This window comes from Ranitomeya variabilis, chromosome 2 (genome assembly GCF_051348905.1).
Source record: "Ranitomeya variabilis isolate aRanVar5 chromosome 2, aRanVar5.hap1, whole genome shotgun sequence".
In the NCBI taxonomy this organism is placed as follows: Eukaryota; Metazoa; Chordata; class Amphibia; order Anura; family Dendrobatidae; genus Ranitomeya; species Ranitomeya variabilis.
In genome coordinates, this window is record NC_135233.1 from 442906762 (window position 1) to 442921945 (window position 15184).

The 15184-nt window shown below is 43.9% G+C and overlaps 1 protein-coding gene across 2 annotated transcripts in view; it reads right to left on the minus strand.

Moving 5' to 3' along the window:
- LOC143806508 (uncharacterized) overlaps positions 1 to 15184 on the minus strand; it is a 203831-nt gene that overhangs the window by 125337 nt on the left and 63310 nt on the right. For both annotated transcript variants that reach the window (XM_077287121.1, XM_077287122.1), the window contains 5 exons: positions 5676 to 5854; positions 4935 to 5078; positions 2350 to 2551; positions 1812 to 1978; positions 491 to 622 (listed from right to left, as the gene is read on the minus strand). In XM_077287121.1, coding sequence (XP_077143236.1) covers positions 491 to 622; positions 1812 to 1978; positions 2350 to 2551; positions 4935 to 5078; positions 5676 to 5854 — 824 coding nt within the window. The remainder of the gene's footprint in view (positions 1 to 490; positions 623 to 1811; positions 1979 to 2349; positions 2552 to 4934; positions 5079 to 5675; positions 5855 to 15184) is intronic.

Sequence of the window (15184 nt, forward strand, 5' to 3'; positions counted from 1 at the left end):
TTTGTGAGATTCGCTGAAATGATTTGTAGCAGAAGACTGATATGTTGATAACTATTTGGTAGAGGAGAACTGCCTCCTAAGTTAGTAATGGCTGGCATTAGGCAATAAAATGTAATATCTAAGTGGTCCTCTCCTATGGACAACCTCTTTCCATCTGATAAGTCTCCTTGCAATTAGCCAGATATGAGTGGTCATAGAAATTGTTCAAGATGGTAAATAACGAATTAATGAATGCAAAATAATAGTTATTAAACTTCTAAATATTTGAAGCCCCTTTCATGAGACATTTTTAAGTAATGTTCACAAAATTTCCCATCCTCTTGGAGGATAGTTTTCGCTGCACTTTCCTGTTGCTCTCTGATTTTGATGATATGGCCCTTAGTTTACACCACACGGGGCATATAAAGTTGTTGTCCTACATCTAGAGATGGCTGGCATGTTACACTACAACATGTCTACTGTGTATTTCTTTAGAAAGTCTAGTCCTTACCATTTGTCTCTGTTGTTACCACAACAGCATACGCCACTATGGGTCCATTTGAACTATTAAAAGGCGAGAACATAAGGTCCATTGAATCACCGAGTTCAGATTGACTGATCACAAAGTTGTTACTGGGCAGACCTGTGGAAAGATTATGGATAAAACGTATTCACTGAATTGAGAACTATTGTCATAGTTATACATTTTTATACTATTTTCTTTACATTAAATTCCTAAAGGACTGAGTTACTTTGGGTCTCAAGAAATTTACCCTTAACAGATATGTACAGTATAACTTGGAACCCCACAATCACTAGATTGGAAGTTCTGAGTGCCTTATATCTATTATACTGCACTCATCGCAAGGAGAAGTGCAAGTAGAGAAATGATGGACGAGCACTCGGTCACTTCATTCACAGTCAATGCAGCTGACGCACACATTGAAGTACAGTGCTCCTTTTTTCCGTCAGTCCCATTGACAAATGAGTGGTTGAATATCTATAAATGCATTGGTAAAACTCTAAACCTCCTTCTGTGATGCAACTGGTAAAAAATCTACATGAAATAGCAGTATAAATTATATCAGACATGGTATAAATTATATCAGACATGGTAATTGAACTGAGAATATGTAAATTTATTACATAGTATTACATTTTATTTTATTTGCTTTACTTTAACCCCTTTATGACCTTGGATGTATAGGTACGTCCAAGGTTGCCTTCCCCTGTTTGCTGTGGGCTCTGGCGATAAGTCTGCAACTTTTCCAGCACATGCCAGGTGATTTAACACGCGCCCCTAACAGCCCCGGATGGAATCTCTGACAGCCGCATTTAACATGCCTGCGCCAGAAACACATCACAAACCCCGTCCATCGGCGCCTGTTCACATGACAGTAGGTCGCTGATGGGTTGGCATGACAACTCGGAGTCTGCAGGAGCAGATATTTGGTATCACCGCGTTCAGAAATGCCCGATCTATCAATATGTAAAAAAAGTAATCTGATCGGTAAACGGCGTAACGTGAAAAAAACCAACATCATTGCATTAAAATGCAATAACTTGTGACCAAAAGATCATATCTACACCAAAATCATATCAATAAAACATCAGCTTGGCATGCAAAAAGTAAGCCCTCACCCAACCCAAGATCACGAAAAATGGAGACACTACGGGTCTCAGAAAGTGGTAACCTGTGGCAATCACAAGGTGATGAAAGGGTTGAAGGTACCTTACAGTATATATGGATAGTGTCTGCTTTATAAATATAATTCTTATATTTCAAAATAGCTAAAAAATAATAGAGAAATATATATTTATATGCCATATACCTGTGTAGATGGATTCCTTGGAAATGGCATTAGAAGAAGTTATATTTGTTTTAGTTATTAAAGAGAAAGGACCCATGTATCTTGTGAACGATACCAGAGATTGATCTTCAATGATGGTGTCTGTGATTAGATCATACTGGATAATATTAAAGCCAGCGATGCTGACCCTGAAAATCAAAACATGATTATCGTAGTTGTCATGGACCACTGAAGGGGTGACAAAGTAAAAATGTTTGCGTTCACATTCATAGCTCACATCCTGCAACTCAATGAATTATCTGTAATAGGGCTTCACAAACATTAGAAGACATGCATTTGGCTTTTATGCTGCAGAGCTTAGATGCAACTGTAACCTTGCACCCCTTTAAAATGAGTCTAGTTATAGTCATTTCTTACTCCAAATATTATTACTAGATTTCTAAAAATATAGACAATCTATCAGTACTTTAAGAGAACCAAGCATCAGAAGAATTAGCACAAAAACATATGAATTTCGCCCTACGATGTCTTTTAAAGCTACAAAATGCAGTGAGGGTACCTGTACTGTAATTGGGGATCCAGTGGTCCATTAAAATAAGAATGTGTCTTTGTTCCATCACCTACATGAACACCAATTTTCTTTGGCTGTACAAAACTAGCGATCTGTTCTTCCTCAAGGATGTAGGTGACATATGTGTCGGTCAGCTTGTTCGTAAAATCGTCGTAGGTTTTTGATAAAATGTCCTGAGGTGGGCGGTCGGCTAAGGTGAAAAATTAAGAGGTTACGTTTTGGAACATAACTGGGAACAAAACAAAACATAACATAACTGGGAAGAAAAGAGTTAAGAGTCCTAATAACATAAAATGTAACATTTTTTAATTCTCCAGATGCTTTCCCATAAACTATGTTATCTTAAAAATTGAACCTGCAAATATTTTAGGACTTTACTTAACCCTTTAAGTGCTTCAGAGGAAGTTGAGATAAACAGCACCCATCATGGAGTTTACCTAGGAGTGTGCTGAGTCTTTTTCCAACAAGTGTGTCTTAGAAATAATATCAATTGGGTTATGAAAATTAATATTATAATTCGTGAAAATTATTTCATCCCCAGATTTTCAGAATGATTTGTATTTCTATGTAAACCTATTCTAAAAACCACAACCTTTTTAACCCCTTAGTGACCGAGCCAATTTTGACCATAATGACCAAGCCAATTTTTTACAATTTTGACCATTGTTATTTTATGTGGTAATAACTATTGAATGCTACAACAGATCCCACTGATTCTGAGACTCTTTCTTCATGACATATTTTACTTTATGATAGTGGTAAAATTTCTTTGATATGACTTGCATTTATTTCTGGAAAAAAAATAGAAATTTTGCAAAAATTTTGAACATTTTGCAATTTTCAAACTTTTACTTTTTGTGCCCTTAAATCAGAAAGATGTGTAATATAAAGTACTTAATAAATAACATTTCCCACATGTCTACTTTACATCAGAACAAATTTGGAAACATAATTTTTTTGTTGTTAGGACATTATAAAGGTTAAAAGTTGACCAACAATTTCTCATTTTTACAGCAAAATTTACAAAATAATTTTTTTAGGGACCACATCACATTTGAAGTGACTTTGAGGGATCTACATGACAGAAAGTGCCCATAAAGTGACTCCATTATAAAACCTGCATCCCTCAAGGTGCTTAAAACCACATTCAAGAAGTGCATTAACCCTTGAGTTGCTTCACGAGAACTGAAGCAATTATGAAGGACAAAATTAATATTTAACTTTTTTTCTCAAAAAAATTACTTTAGAGGAAAACTTTTTTATTTTCACAAGGGTACCAAGAGAAAATTGACCACAAAATTTGTTTTGCAGTTTCTTCTGAGTACGCCGATACCCCATATGTTGGGGAAATCCAATGTTTGGGTGCGTGGCAGAGCTAGGAAGGGAAGGAGCGCCGTTTCACTTTTTGAACACAAATTTGTTTTGCTTTTGGAGAGACCCCATTTTGTAAACTACACCCCTGAAGGATTTTATCCAGTGTTATAGTGAGCATTTTGAACCCACTGGTACGACACAGAATATAACATTAGGTCATCATATTGAATACGTTGTCATTAATGTTGAGTGCAAGTGCTCACTACCCCAGTTTGCATCAGGTGCTCTGTATGCACCAAATATCGCATGTGCTCGAGTGACATGCTCGAGCCCCTGCCCCGCATGTTTCAAGGCTGTTAGACACCCAAAAAACATGCGGTATACGCGATATTCCATGCATACCCAACCAAGCGATGCAAACTCGATAGTAGTGAGCACTTGCACTCAAAACTAGCCGTCATATCGTCATCATTTTTTTTACTTTTGAAAAAAACTATTCTAACTTCAACATTAACACAACCCTAACCTCAACCCTAACCCTAAAACAACCCTAACCTTAAACATTTTTTGTTATGGCCGATTACGTAACAGGAAACCATAAAAACCGGTCATGATAATGTTCTCCACGGTCTCAGCTACCCCGGTAGCCAAGACCCCGGAGATTTCCAATGCTGGAGGCCCTATATCTTTATTTCTCAGTGCCGTTAAAAAACAGCACCATGGAATAAAAACCCTTAACTTCCACCGTTAAAAGGCATATCGAGAGGGAGCCCCCTCCCGTCCTTCTAAATGCTGTGATTGCTATTGATCGCTGAATTAAGAGGGTAAAACACCCAGGGGCGGTGTGGTCACCCCTTCTGGCAGTGACAGCTGGGTCTCGGCTATAACGTAAGCTGAGCTCCCGGCAGCAATCACGCTGGCCAGCTACTGTGCCCGCACAGTTGCCATGATGTACTGGTATGTCCAGGAAAGCTGGGGAAGGAAAAATCCAGCTGTGTCATGAAGTGCATGGGCAAAGGTGAGAGCTCCGAAGGTGAAATGAGGGAGGAAAGAATAAATGTAAATATGTCATGTAATATCTTAGAAACTTTGCCTATTATTGAGCAAAGTTACCATTGTTCAAAGACTGTATTGTGAATGCTTTCATAATGCCCCCCCAAAATAGTCCCCAACCAGGGCCATTCTACAGTTCTGTACAAATGGCAGCTATACATCACCCGGCACTGCCCTTACATGCAAAATGGAGAGTCATCCCTTACCATTCATCTCTGTTGTTACTACGACAGCATACGCCACTATGTCTCCATATGAAGCATGAAAAGGCGAGAACTCAACAGACATTGAACTGCGGAGTACAGATGGGTTATTCTGAATGTCGTTATCTGGTAGACCTATGGAGAGATCTGGATAAAACATGTTCATTGGAATGACGATCTGTAAGTTAACAAATTATTATATTTTTACATTATTTGCTTTACTTTAAACTTCTTAAAGACTGAGCTAATGTTAGCCTCACTGGGATTTAAACTAAAAATAAATTAATCAATTATCCACACAATACAGTGTTTTCAGTTGACATTAGTCTAATGAATATGGGGCCTATAAGTGTTAGAGACCGGTGACTAGAGTTGAGCGAAAATATTCGGAATCGGTCACCAAAACTGAATTTGCCATATTTGTCCATATTGGAACCCTATTCATGCCGAATTCATGTTTGATGATCGGTTCCAAACATATTTGGTAATTTCTACTCTCACTGACTCTGACGTTCGGCTTTGTTCAGCGAATATTGAAAAAACAATCATAATTGGAACCAAATTTTGAAAAATTAGCTCAGCTCTACCCGTGATGTGTTGTCGTTGCTTATATTGCATGACCTAATACTCTACTTACAGAGATTATGCTTTATTTATATATGAACCATAAAACTCTTTTACTGAATGTATCTTACAGTATATATGGAAAGTGTCTGCTTTATAAGTATAATATCTGTCATATACCTGTGTAGATAGATTCCTCTGAGCCGGATGTAGAGATGGTATTAAAAGAAGTTGTATTTGTCTTAGTTATTAACGAGTAAGGACCCATGTAGTCTGTGAAAGATACCAGAGATTGATCTTCAATGATGGTGTCTGTGGTTAGATCATACTGGATAATATTAAAACCAGCGATGCTGACCCTGAAAATCAGACGATGATTATTGTAGTTAGTGTGGTCCGTTAAATGAGTGATAAAGTAAAAATGTTCACATTCCTAGTGAGAAGTCCTTCATCTCAGTGCACTACCTGTTATAGGGGGTCTCCTCCATTACAAGCCCTATGTGAGGCTTGTAGGCAGCAGGGTTTAGATCCAAATCTAACCTCTGCATCTCTATAAAACGAGACTACTCATACTTATTTATTACTCCAAATAGTATTATTCTTTCTATTTTTATAAATATAAATATATAAATTGTATATATATACTGTATATATATATATATATATATATATATATATATATATATATATCTAGTAGGGATTCACTCGCTCAGATGCGTAGGAGGAAACAGGAGGCACATTCTCTCATTCTCTTCAATGTTCATGTAGGTTTATTCACTCCATAAACCATTTAAGTCAGCAACACAAGGGTAAACAGTCTTACATCAGATGGAAAAGTCCTCAGTGTCCATAGTAGAGCACCGCTCTCTCTCAGACCTGTAAGCATACAGGCTGTGCCATGTCCAGCACGTAGACTCTCCAGCCTAAGTATGGTCTCTGTGGGCTTCCAGGACGTCTGTCCCCACTTGGAACCGTCCAACACACAGGCCACCCTGCAGTGTCCAGCCAGGACACATGGAAGTGTGTCCACCCTGACAGACTTCCAAACACTCACCACCATGTGCCAAACACACCTCTATTATGTAGCCTGAAACCACACCCAGGTACCTGTCACATGATTAGACATGTGGTTCTGACATCACCACAGGTCCTGAAACAACCATAGACAGGCATGGTTATGCCCCTTACCCAGGGGTGAGGTATATGGGTAGCCAGACCCTCCCATCTCTCATAGCTACCCGTAACCCGGACCCAAATATACCAAGCAACTCCTTATTGCTTTATGTGCCTTACAGAAAACACTCCGGGTTACATCACAGCGACAAGCCTTCTCTGTGATACATACCTCCCGTCGACTATCCAACCTTTAGCCACTCTACTGTTGTGAATTTACCTTTTTGGCTCCCTCTAGTGGTTACTAGTGATTTGACTCTGGGAATGTCTGCCATCCCTTGTATGCTCACCTGGGTCGTTAGGTCAGGGGTGTTGCTATATAAGCTCCCTGGACCTTCAGTTCAATGCCTGGCAACGTTGTAATCAGAGCTAATCTGTTGTGCTCTTGTCTACTGATCCTGGTTCCTGCTAGATTAAGCTAAGTCTGCTTTCTTGCTTTTTGCTATTTATTTTTGTTTGCATTTTTGTCCAGCTTGTACATAATCTGTATCCTAACCTTGCTGGAAGCTCTAGGGAGGCTGGAGTTCTCCCCCCGGGCCGTTAGATGGTTCGGGGGTTCTTGAATTTACAGTGTGGATTTTTGATAGGATTTTTGTTGACCATATAAGTTATCTTACTACATTCTGCTATTAGTAAGTGGGCCTCTCTTTGCTAAACCTAGTTCATCTCTGTGTTTGTCATTTCCTCTTACCTCACCGTTATTATTTGTGGGGGGCTTGTATCCAACTTTTGGGGTCTATTCTCTGGAGGCAAGAGAGGTCTTTGTTTTCCTCTTCTAGGGGTAGTTAGTCCTCCGGCTGGTGCGAGACATCTAGCGACCAACGTAGGCATGTTCCCCGGCTACTTCTAGTGTTGGCGTTAGGAGTAGATATATGGTCAACCCAGTTACCACTGCCCTATGAGCTGGATTTTTGTACTTCGCAGACTTACTTGTTCCTCTGAGACCCTCGCCATTGGGGTCATAACAGTTTGCCAGGCCAGTATTAAATGTTAAATGCATTGCAGAAGCGGGATTATAAGAAAGAAAATTCTGAGTTTTTTTTTTCTCTTTCTCATTTTTTTTTCTTTTCCCCTTTACCTCTGAGTGGTTTGTGTTTGCTGCAGACATGAATGTCCAGACCTTGATTACAGGTGTGGACCAGCTTACTGCTCGTGTGCAGGGCATACAAGATTATGTTATCAGAAATCCTATGTCAGAACCTAAGATACCGATTCCTGAACTGTTTTCCGGAGACCGATTTAAATTTAGAAATTTCAGGAATAATTGTAAATTGTTTTTGTCCCTGAGACCCTGTTCATCTGGAGACTCCGCTCAGCAAGTGAAAATTGTTATTTCTTTTTTACGGGGCGACCCTCAGGATTGGGCCTTCTCGCTGGCGCCAGGAGATCCGGCATTGGCTGATATTGATGCGTTTTTTCTGGCGCTCGGTTTGCTTTATGAGGAACCCAATCTTGAGATTCAGGCAGAAAAAGCCTTGCTGGCTATGTCTCAGGGCCAGGACGAGGCTGAAGTGTATTGCCAAAAATTTCGGAAATGGTCCGTGCTGACCCAGTGGAACGAGTGTGCATTGGCTGCAAATTTCAGAAATGGCCTTTCTGAAGCCATTAAGAATGTGATGGTGGGTTTTCCCATTCCCACAGGTCTGAATGATTCCATGGCCCTGGCAATTCAAATCGACCGGCGGTTGCGGGAGCGCAAAACCGCAAATTCCCTCATGGTGTTGTCTGAACAGGCACCTGATTTAATGCAATGTGATAGAATCCTGACTAGAAATGAGCGGAAAATTCATAGACGCCAGAATGGCTTGTGTTACTACTGTGGTGATTCTACACATGTTATCTCAGCATGCTCTAAACGTCTTACTAGGGTTGTTAGTCCTGTCGCCATTGGTAATTTGCAACCTAAATTTATTCTATCTGTAACTTTGATTTGCTCACTGTCATCGTATCCTGTCATGGCGTTTGTAGACTCAGGTGCTGCCCTGAGTCTGATGGATCTGTCATTTGCCAAGCGCTGCGGTTTTGTTCTGGAGCCATTAGAAAATCCTATCCCTCTTAGGGGTATTGATGCTACGCCTTTGGCAAAAAATAAACCGCAGTTTTGGACACAGGTTACCATGTGCATGACTCCCGAACATCGGGAGGTGATACGTTTTCTTGTTCTGCATAAGATGCATGATTTGGTTGTTTTGGGTTTGCCATGGTTACAGACCCATAATCCAGTCTTGGACTGGAAGGCAATGTCGGTGTCAAGTTGGGGCTGCCATGGAATTCATGGAGATTCCCTGCCCTTGTCTATTGCTTCTTCTACGCCTTCGGAAGTTCCGGCGTATTTGTCTGATTATCAGGATGTCTTCAGCGAGTCTAAGTCCAGTGCACTGCCTCCTCATAGGGAATGTGACTGTGCAATAGATTTGATTCCTGGCAGTAAGTTTCCTAAGGGGAGACTGTTTAATTTGTCGGTACCTGAACATACCGCGATGCGTTCATATATCAAGGAGTCTCTTGAGAAGGGGCATATCCGTCCTTCTTCTTCCCCTCTTGGTGCGGGATTTTTTTTTGTGGCCAAAAAGGACAGATCTTTGAGGCCTTGTATTGACTATCGGCTTTTAAACAAGATCACTGTCAAATTTCAGTATCCTTTGCCGCTGTTGTCAGACTTGTTTGCCCGGATTAAAGGTGCCAAGTGGTTCACCAAGATAGACCTTCGTGGTGCGTACAACCTTGTGCGCATTAAGCAAGGCGATGAATGGAAAACCGCATTCAATACGCCCGAAGGTCATTTTGAGTACTTGGTGATGCCATTTGGGCTCTCTAATGCACCTTCAGTTTTTCAGTCCTTCATGCATGACATTTTCCGGAAATATCTGGATAAATTTTTGATTGTTTATCTGGATGATATTCTGGTTTTTTTCTGAAGATTGGGACTCGCATGTGGAGCAGGTCAGGATGGTTTTTAAGATTTTGCGTGAAAATTCTTTGTTTGTTAAAGGCTCAAAGTGTCTCTTTGGTGTACAGAGGGTTCCCTTTTTGGGGTTCATTTTTTCCCCTTCTGCTGTGGAGATGGACCCAGTCAAGGTCCGAGCTATTCATGATTGGACTCAACCCTCGTCAGTTAAGAGTCTTCAGAAGTTCTTGGGTTTTGCTAACTTCTACCGTCGTTTTATCGCAAATTTTTCTAGCGTTGTTAAACCATTGACGGATATGACCAAGAAAGGCTCTGATGTAGCTAACTGGGCTCCTGCTGCCGTGGAGGCTTTCCAGGAGTTGAAACGCCGGTTTACTTCGGCTCCTGTTTTGTGCCAACCTGACACCTCACTTCCCTTTCAGGTGGAGGTGGATGCTTCGGAGATTGGGGCAGGGGCCGTTTTGTCGCAGAGAGGCCCTGGTTGCTCTACTATGAGACCTTGTGCCTTTTTCTCCAGGAAGTTTTCGCCGGCAGAGCGAAATTATGATGTGGGCAATCGGGAGTTGTTGGCCATGAAGTGGGCATTTGAGGAGTGGCGTCATTGGCTCGAGGGTGCTAAGCATCGTGTGGTGGTCTTGACTGATCACAAAAATCTGATGTATCTCGAGTCTGCTAAACGCCTGAATCCTAGACAGGCCCGCTGGTCATTGTTTTTCTCCCGTTTTGACTTTGTGGTCTCGTATTTACCAGGTTCTAAGAATGTGAAGGCCGATGCTCTGTCTAGGAGCTTTGTGCCTGATGCTCCTGGAGTCGCTGAACCTGTGGGTATTCTTAAGGAAGGAGTTATCTTGTCAGCTATTTCTCCTGATCTGCGGCGTGTGTTGCAGAGATTTCAGGCTGGTAGGCCTGACTCTTGTCCATCTGACAGATTGTTTGTGCCTGCTAAATGGACCAGCAGAGTCATTTCCGAGGTTCATTCCTCAGTGTTGGCAGGGCACCCGGGAATTTTTGGCACCAGAGATCTGGTGGCCAGGTCCTTTTGGTGGCCTTCCTTGTCAAGGGATGTGCGGTCATTTGTGCAGTCCTGTGGAACTTGTGCTCGAGCTAAGCCTTGCTGTTCTCGTGCCAGCGGGTTGCTCTTGCCCTTGCCTGTCCCGAAGAGACCTTGGACACACATCTCTATGGATTTCATTTCTGATCTTCCGGTGTCTCAGGGCATGTCTGTCATCTGGGTGATATGTGATCGTTTCTCCAAGATGGTCCATTTGGTTCCTTTGCCTAAGCTGCCCTCCTCTTCTGATCTGGTTCCTGTGTTCTTCCAGAACGTGGTTCGTTTGCACGGCATTCCTGAGAATATTGTGTCGGACAGAGGATCCCAGTTTGTTTCCAGGTTCTGGCGATCCTTTTGTGGTAGGATGGGCATTGATTTGTCGTTTTCGTCCGCTTTTCATCCCCAGACTAACGGACAAATGGAGCGAACTAATCAGACTCTGGAGGCTTATTTGAGGTGTTTTGTCTCTTCTGATCAGGATGATTGGGTGACCTTCTTGCCGTTGGCTGAATTTGCCCTTAATAATCGGGCTAGTTCCGCCACCTTGGTTTCGCCATTTTTCTGCAACTCTGGTTTCCATCCTCGTTTTTCCTCGGGACATGTGGAGCCTTCTGACTGTCCTGGGGTGGATTCTGTGGTGGATAGGTTGCAGCGGATCTGGAGTCATGTGGTGGACAACTTGAAGTTGTCACAGGAGAAGGCTCAGCGTTTTGCCAACCCCCGCCGCGGTGTGGGTCCCCGACTTCGCGTTGGGGATTTGGTATGGCTGTCTTCTCGATTTGTTCCTATGAAGGTCTCCTCTCCCAAATTTAAGCCTCGCTTCATTGGTCCTTACAAGATATTGGAAATCCTTAATCCTGTATCCTTTTGCCTGGATCTTCCGGTGTCGTTCGCCATTCACAACGTATTTCATAGGTCCTTGTTGCGGCGGTACGTTGTGCCTGTGGTCCCTTCTGCTGAGCCTCCTGCTCCGGTGTTGGTTGAGGGCGAGTTGGAGTACGTGGTGGAGAAGATCTTAGATTCTCGTCTCTCCAGGCGGAGGCTTCAGTACCTGGTCAAGTGGAAGGGCTATGGTCAGGAGGATAATTCCTGGGTGGTCGCCTCTGATGTGCATGCGGCCGATTTGGTTCGTGCCTTTCACACCGCTCATCCTGATCGCCCTGGTGGTCTTGGTGAGGGTTCGGTGACCCCTCACTAAGGGGGGGGGGTACTGTTGTGAATTTACCTTTTTGGCTCCCTCTAGTGGTTACTAGTGATTTGACTCTGGGAATGTCTGCCATCCCTTGTATGCTCACCTGGGTCGTTAGGTCAGGGGTGTTGCTATATAAGCTCCCTGGACCTTCAGTTCAATGCCTGGCAACGTTGTAATCAGAGCTAATCTGTTGTGCTCTTGTCTACTGATCCTGGTTCCTGCTAGATTAAGCTAAGTCTGCTTTCTTGCTTTTTGCTATTTGTTTTTGTTTGCATTTTTGTCCAGCTTGTACATAATCTGTATCCTAACCTTGCTGGAAGCTCTAGGGAGGCTGGAGTTCTCCCCCCGGCCGTTAGACGGTTCGGGGGTTCTTGAATTTCCAGTGTGGATTTTTGATAGGGTTTTTGTTGACCATATAAGTTATCTTACTACATTCTGCTATTAGTAAGTGGGCCTCTCTTTGCTAAACCTAGTTCATCTCTGTGTTTGTCATTTCCTCTTACCTCACCGTTATTATTTGTGGGGGGCTTGTATCCAACTTTTGGGGTCTATTCTCTGGAGGCAAGAGAGGTCTTTGTTTTCCTCTTCTAGGGGTAGTTAGTCCTCCGGCTGGCGCGAGACATCTAGCGACCAACGTAGGCATGTTCCCCGGCTACTTCTAGTGTTGGCGTTAGGAGTAGATATATGGTCAACCCAGTTACCACTGCCCTATGAGCTGGATTTTTGTACTTCGCAGACTTACTTGTTCCTCACGCTCCAAACGTCGAACGGCTTCATCATTCTTCAAAATGATCCTCTGTTTTGTACGGAGGCAGTGTAGGTGCATATCCCTCAGGACAGCCACCCGCTTCACTGTGACTTCCTTAGTCGACAGTATGACCAATTGCTGAGTCTCAGGCGCCCAGTGCACACTACACGCCTCTACCGCCTTTCTAAATGCCTCATGCACACCCTTCCTGGCGCACGCTTCTCGCATGTCTTCGGGTACATCAATCACGGTCTTGAAGAGCGGGGTCTCACTCTCTTCATAGACAGATGGCTCCCTTTTTGCCTCTGACCTTTCCACCAAGACGTCTGTCACGACCGGGTGACTCTCTTGTTCCGCTTTTAGCACGAACTCTTCCTCAGTCTTTTCTTCCGCTTGAGCCTTCGCCAAGATGGGCATTGGCAACTCGTCTGCCAGGCAGCGATGTTCCTCCTCTCTCTGGAGAAGCTCCTGCTGATGCTTTTCTTGAGCCATTCTGAGCACATCCATATCTTTCAATATGGCCCTTATTCATGGCCTGACACGCTGATAGGTGACCTCTGAGTTCAACGACATCCTTCTCTAGGTCACCCACTTTGTGCTCAATTGCTTGCCTCAGGACCCTTTCTTGTTCAACAGTTTCTTTAAGCAGCTCTATGTTATGGTCCTCTCTTTTGGCCAGCACATGTCGCACCACCAGTTCTTTAATTAAACTTTCAAACGGGGGCTCTTGCCCACCCACACTCTGCCTCTTCAGAGTTCCACCTGTTTCCGCAACCACCTCTATGGCCTCTCCTGGGCTCTCTGTCTGTTTACTCTTCGGTACCTCTGGACTTTTGGTATCTTTAGAGATCTCCATCTCTTCAGCATCAGGTACTTCATCACACTGAGCCAGTTCACCCTTTCCGGGCATTGCAGATGTGGGTCTACTACAGGTCTGTTCTAACCCCAGCCCGTCACTAACTACCTCAGTGCTAGGGTTTGTCAGAGATAAAGTGACCTCCTCATCAAGGACAATAAGGTTATCTGCACCTGACCCTGTCTCTTCCGCATCATCTCTCTTCTCAGAGGGTGTAACCTGTCCCGCCTTTCTGCGTCCCCCGCGATGAGATGAAGTTCTGCGATTTTTACTGGGCTCCCCCTTACTGCACTCTTTTCCCTTTGCGCTCGAGTCACAGTTGGGATAGGAGTCACCCCCTCTCACCCTGTCATCCTGGAACAGCAAGTCCCCACTTAAACAGGTGTCAGACCCACACTTTCTTCCAGTCACCCGTAACTCTGGACTATTGACATTAGGTGGCGCTACTTTCTCTTTACACATCCCATTAACAGGAATCCCCATAACCTGCTGCTGTAGTGGGGCTTCAATATGACCATTCTGTCTCTCCTCTGAACAACCCCATACTGCGTCAACTTCCCATATGTCTTCAAAGATCACAAAGTCCCGGTCCCTCTCAAATGGGTAGAACAAGTCTGGTGTTATACCGCCATCTTGGCACTTTACATTTCTGGACATATCAATGATCACTCTGTCCACAGTATAGTCAACCGTGACCCCATGCATGCAGCGAACATTGACCTTTTTCTCGGTTAGACAGAGAACGAGAGGAGTTCCCGTCAGAGTCACCTGACTCTTTGAGTCCAGCAGTCCAGACATTCCTTCACGGTGTAACATAACAGTACACACCTGTGGGCTGTCATCAAATGGGAAGTCTATGCCGCACTCGGAATACACAAAACACAAACATTGTTTTTCCCCTTTTGAAAGCTCCACCCCTTTTTGGGTCACCACCCCCTTGTGGGCTACTGCCCCCTTGTGGACCATTTTCTCCTTTAGGGCCACCACCCCTTTTAGGGACTCCACCCCTTTTTGGGCAACTACCCCCTTTTGAGACGCAGCCCCTTTTTGGCCAACCATAATTATTTGGGGTCACCGCTCCGTTTTGGGACTCCACCCCACTTTTAGGGACACCACCCCACTCTGGGGTACACCCTGTGGACTTCCCACAGTACTCTCAGGCCCCAGTTCGCACAGCACACCGATGTGACTCTGGCCCTTTAAGAGTCTGCACACTCTAAACCAGCAATGTCTTTTTTTTTTTTTCTCTTTGCTGCAACTGCAGCTACACTTCACAAGGCTCTGCACCGCCACTGCACAGCTCAGCCGCAGACTTCGTGGACCCGCCGATCCACAGCAAGCAGCTTGTCACCTTCGTGGACCCGCCGATCCACAGCAAGCCGCTTGTCACCTTCGTGGACCCCACCGAGTTACCGCCAGACGCCTTCAGTCTTTGTGGCCCCGCCGAGCCACAGCAAGTTGACCAGGGGAAAAAAAACAATAATTCATGGACACGCCGATCCACAGCAAACACCTGCACACGTGCTTTATAGAAAAAAAAACAGTCTTTCACTGACTCCGGTCAGTATCACACGGTTTCCAGACCGTTACCTGTTGGTGGCGGCCACACAGGTTCCCGGATCCCTCTTCTCCTCAGAGGTATCCACAAACTGCAGTTCTCACTGACCCTGGTCAGTTTTTACTCACGGTTTTTCAAGACCGTCCAATCTTCTGGCTCAGACCAGCCAGCGCTGCAAGACGTGCTCCTTGGATCTTTGCCCG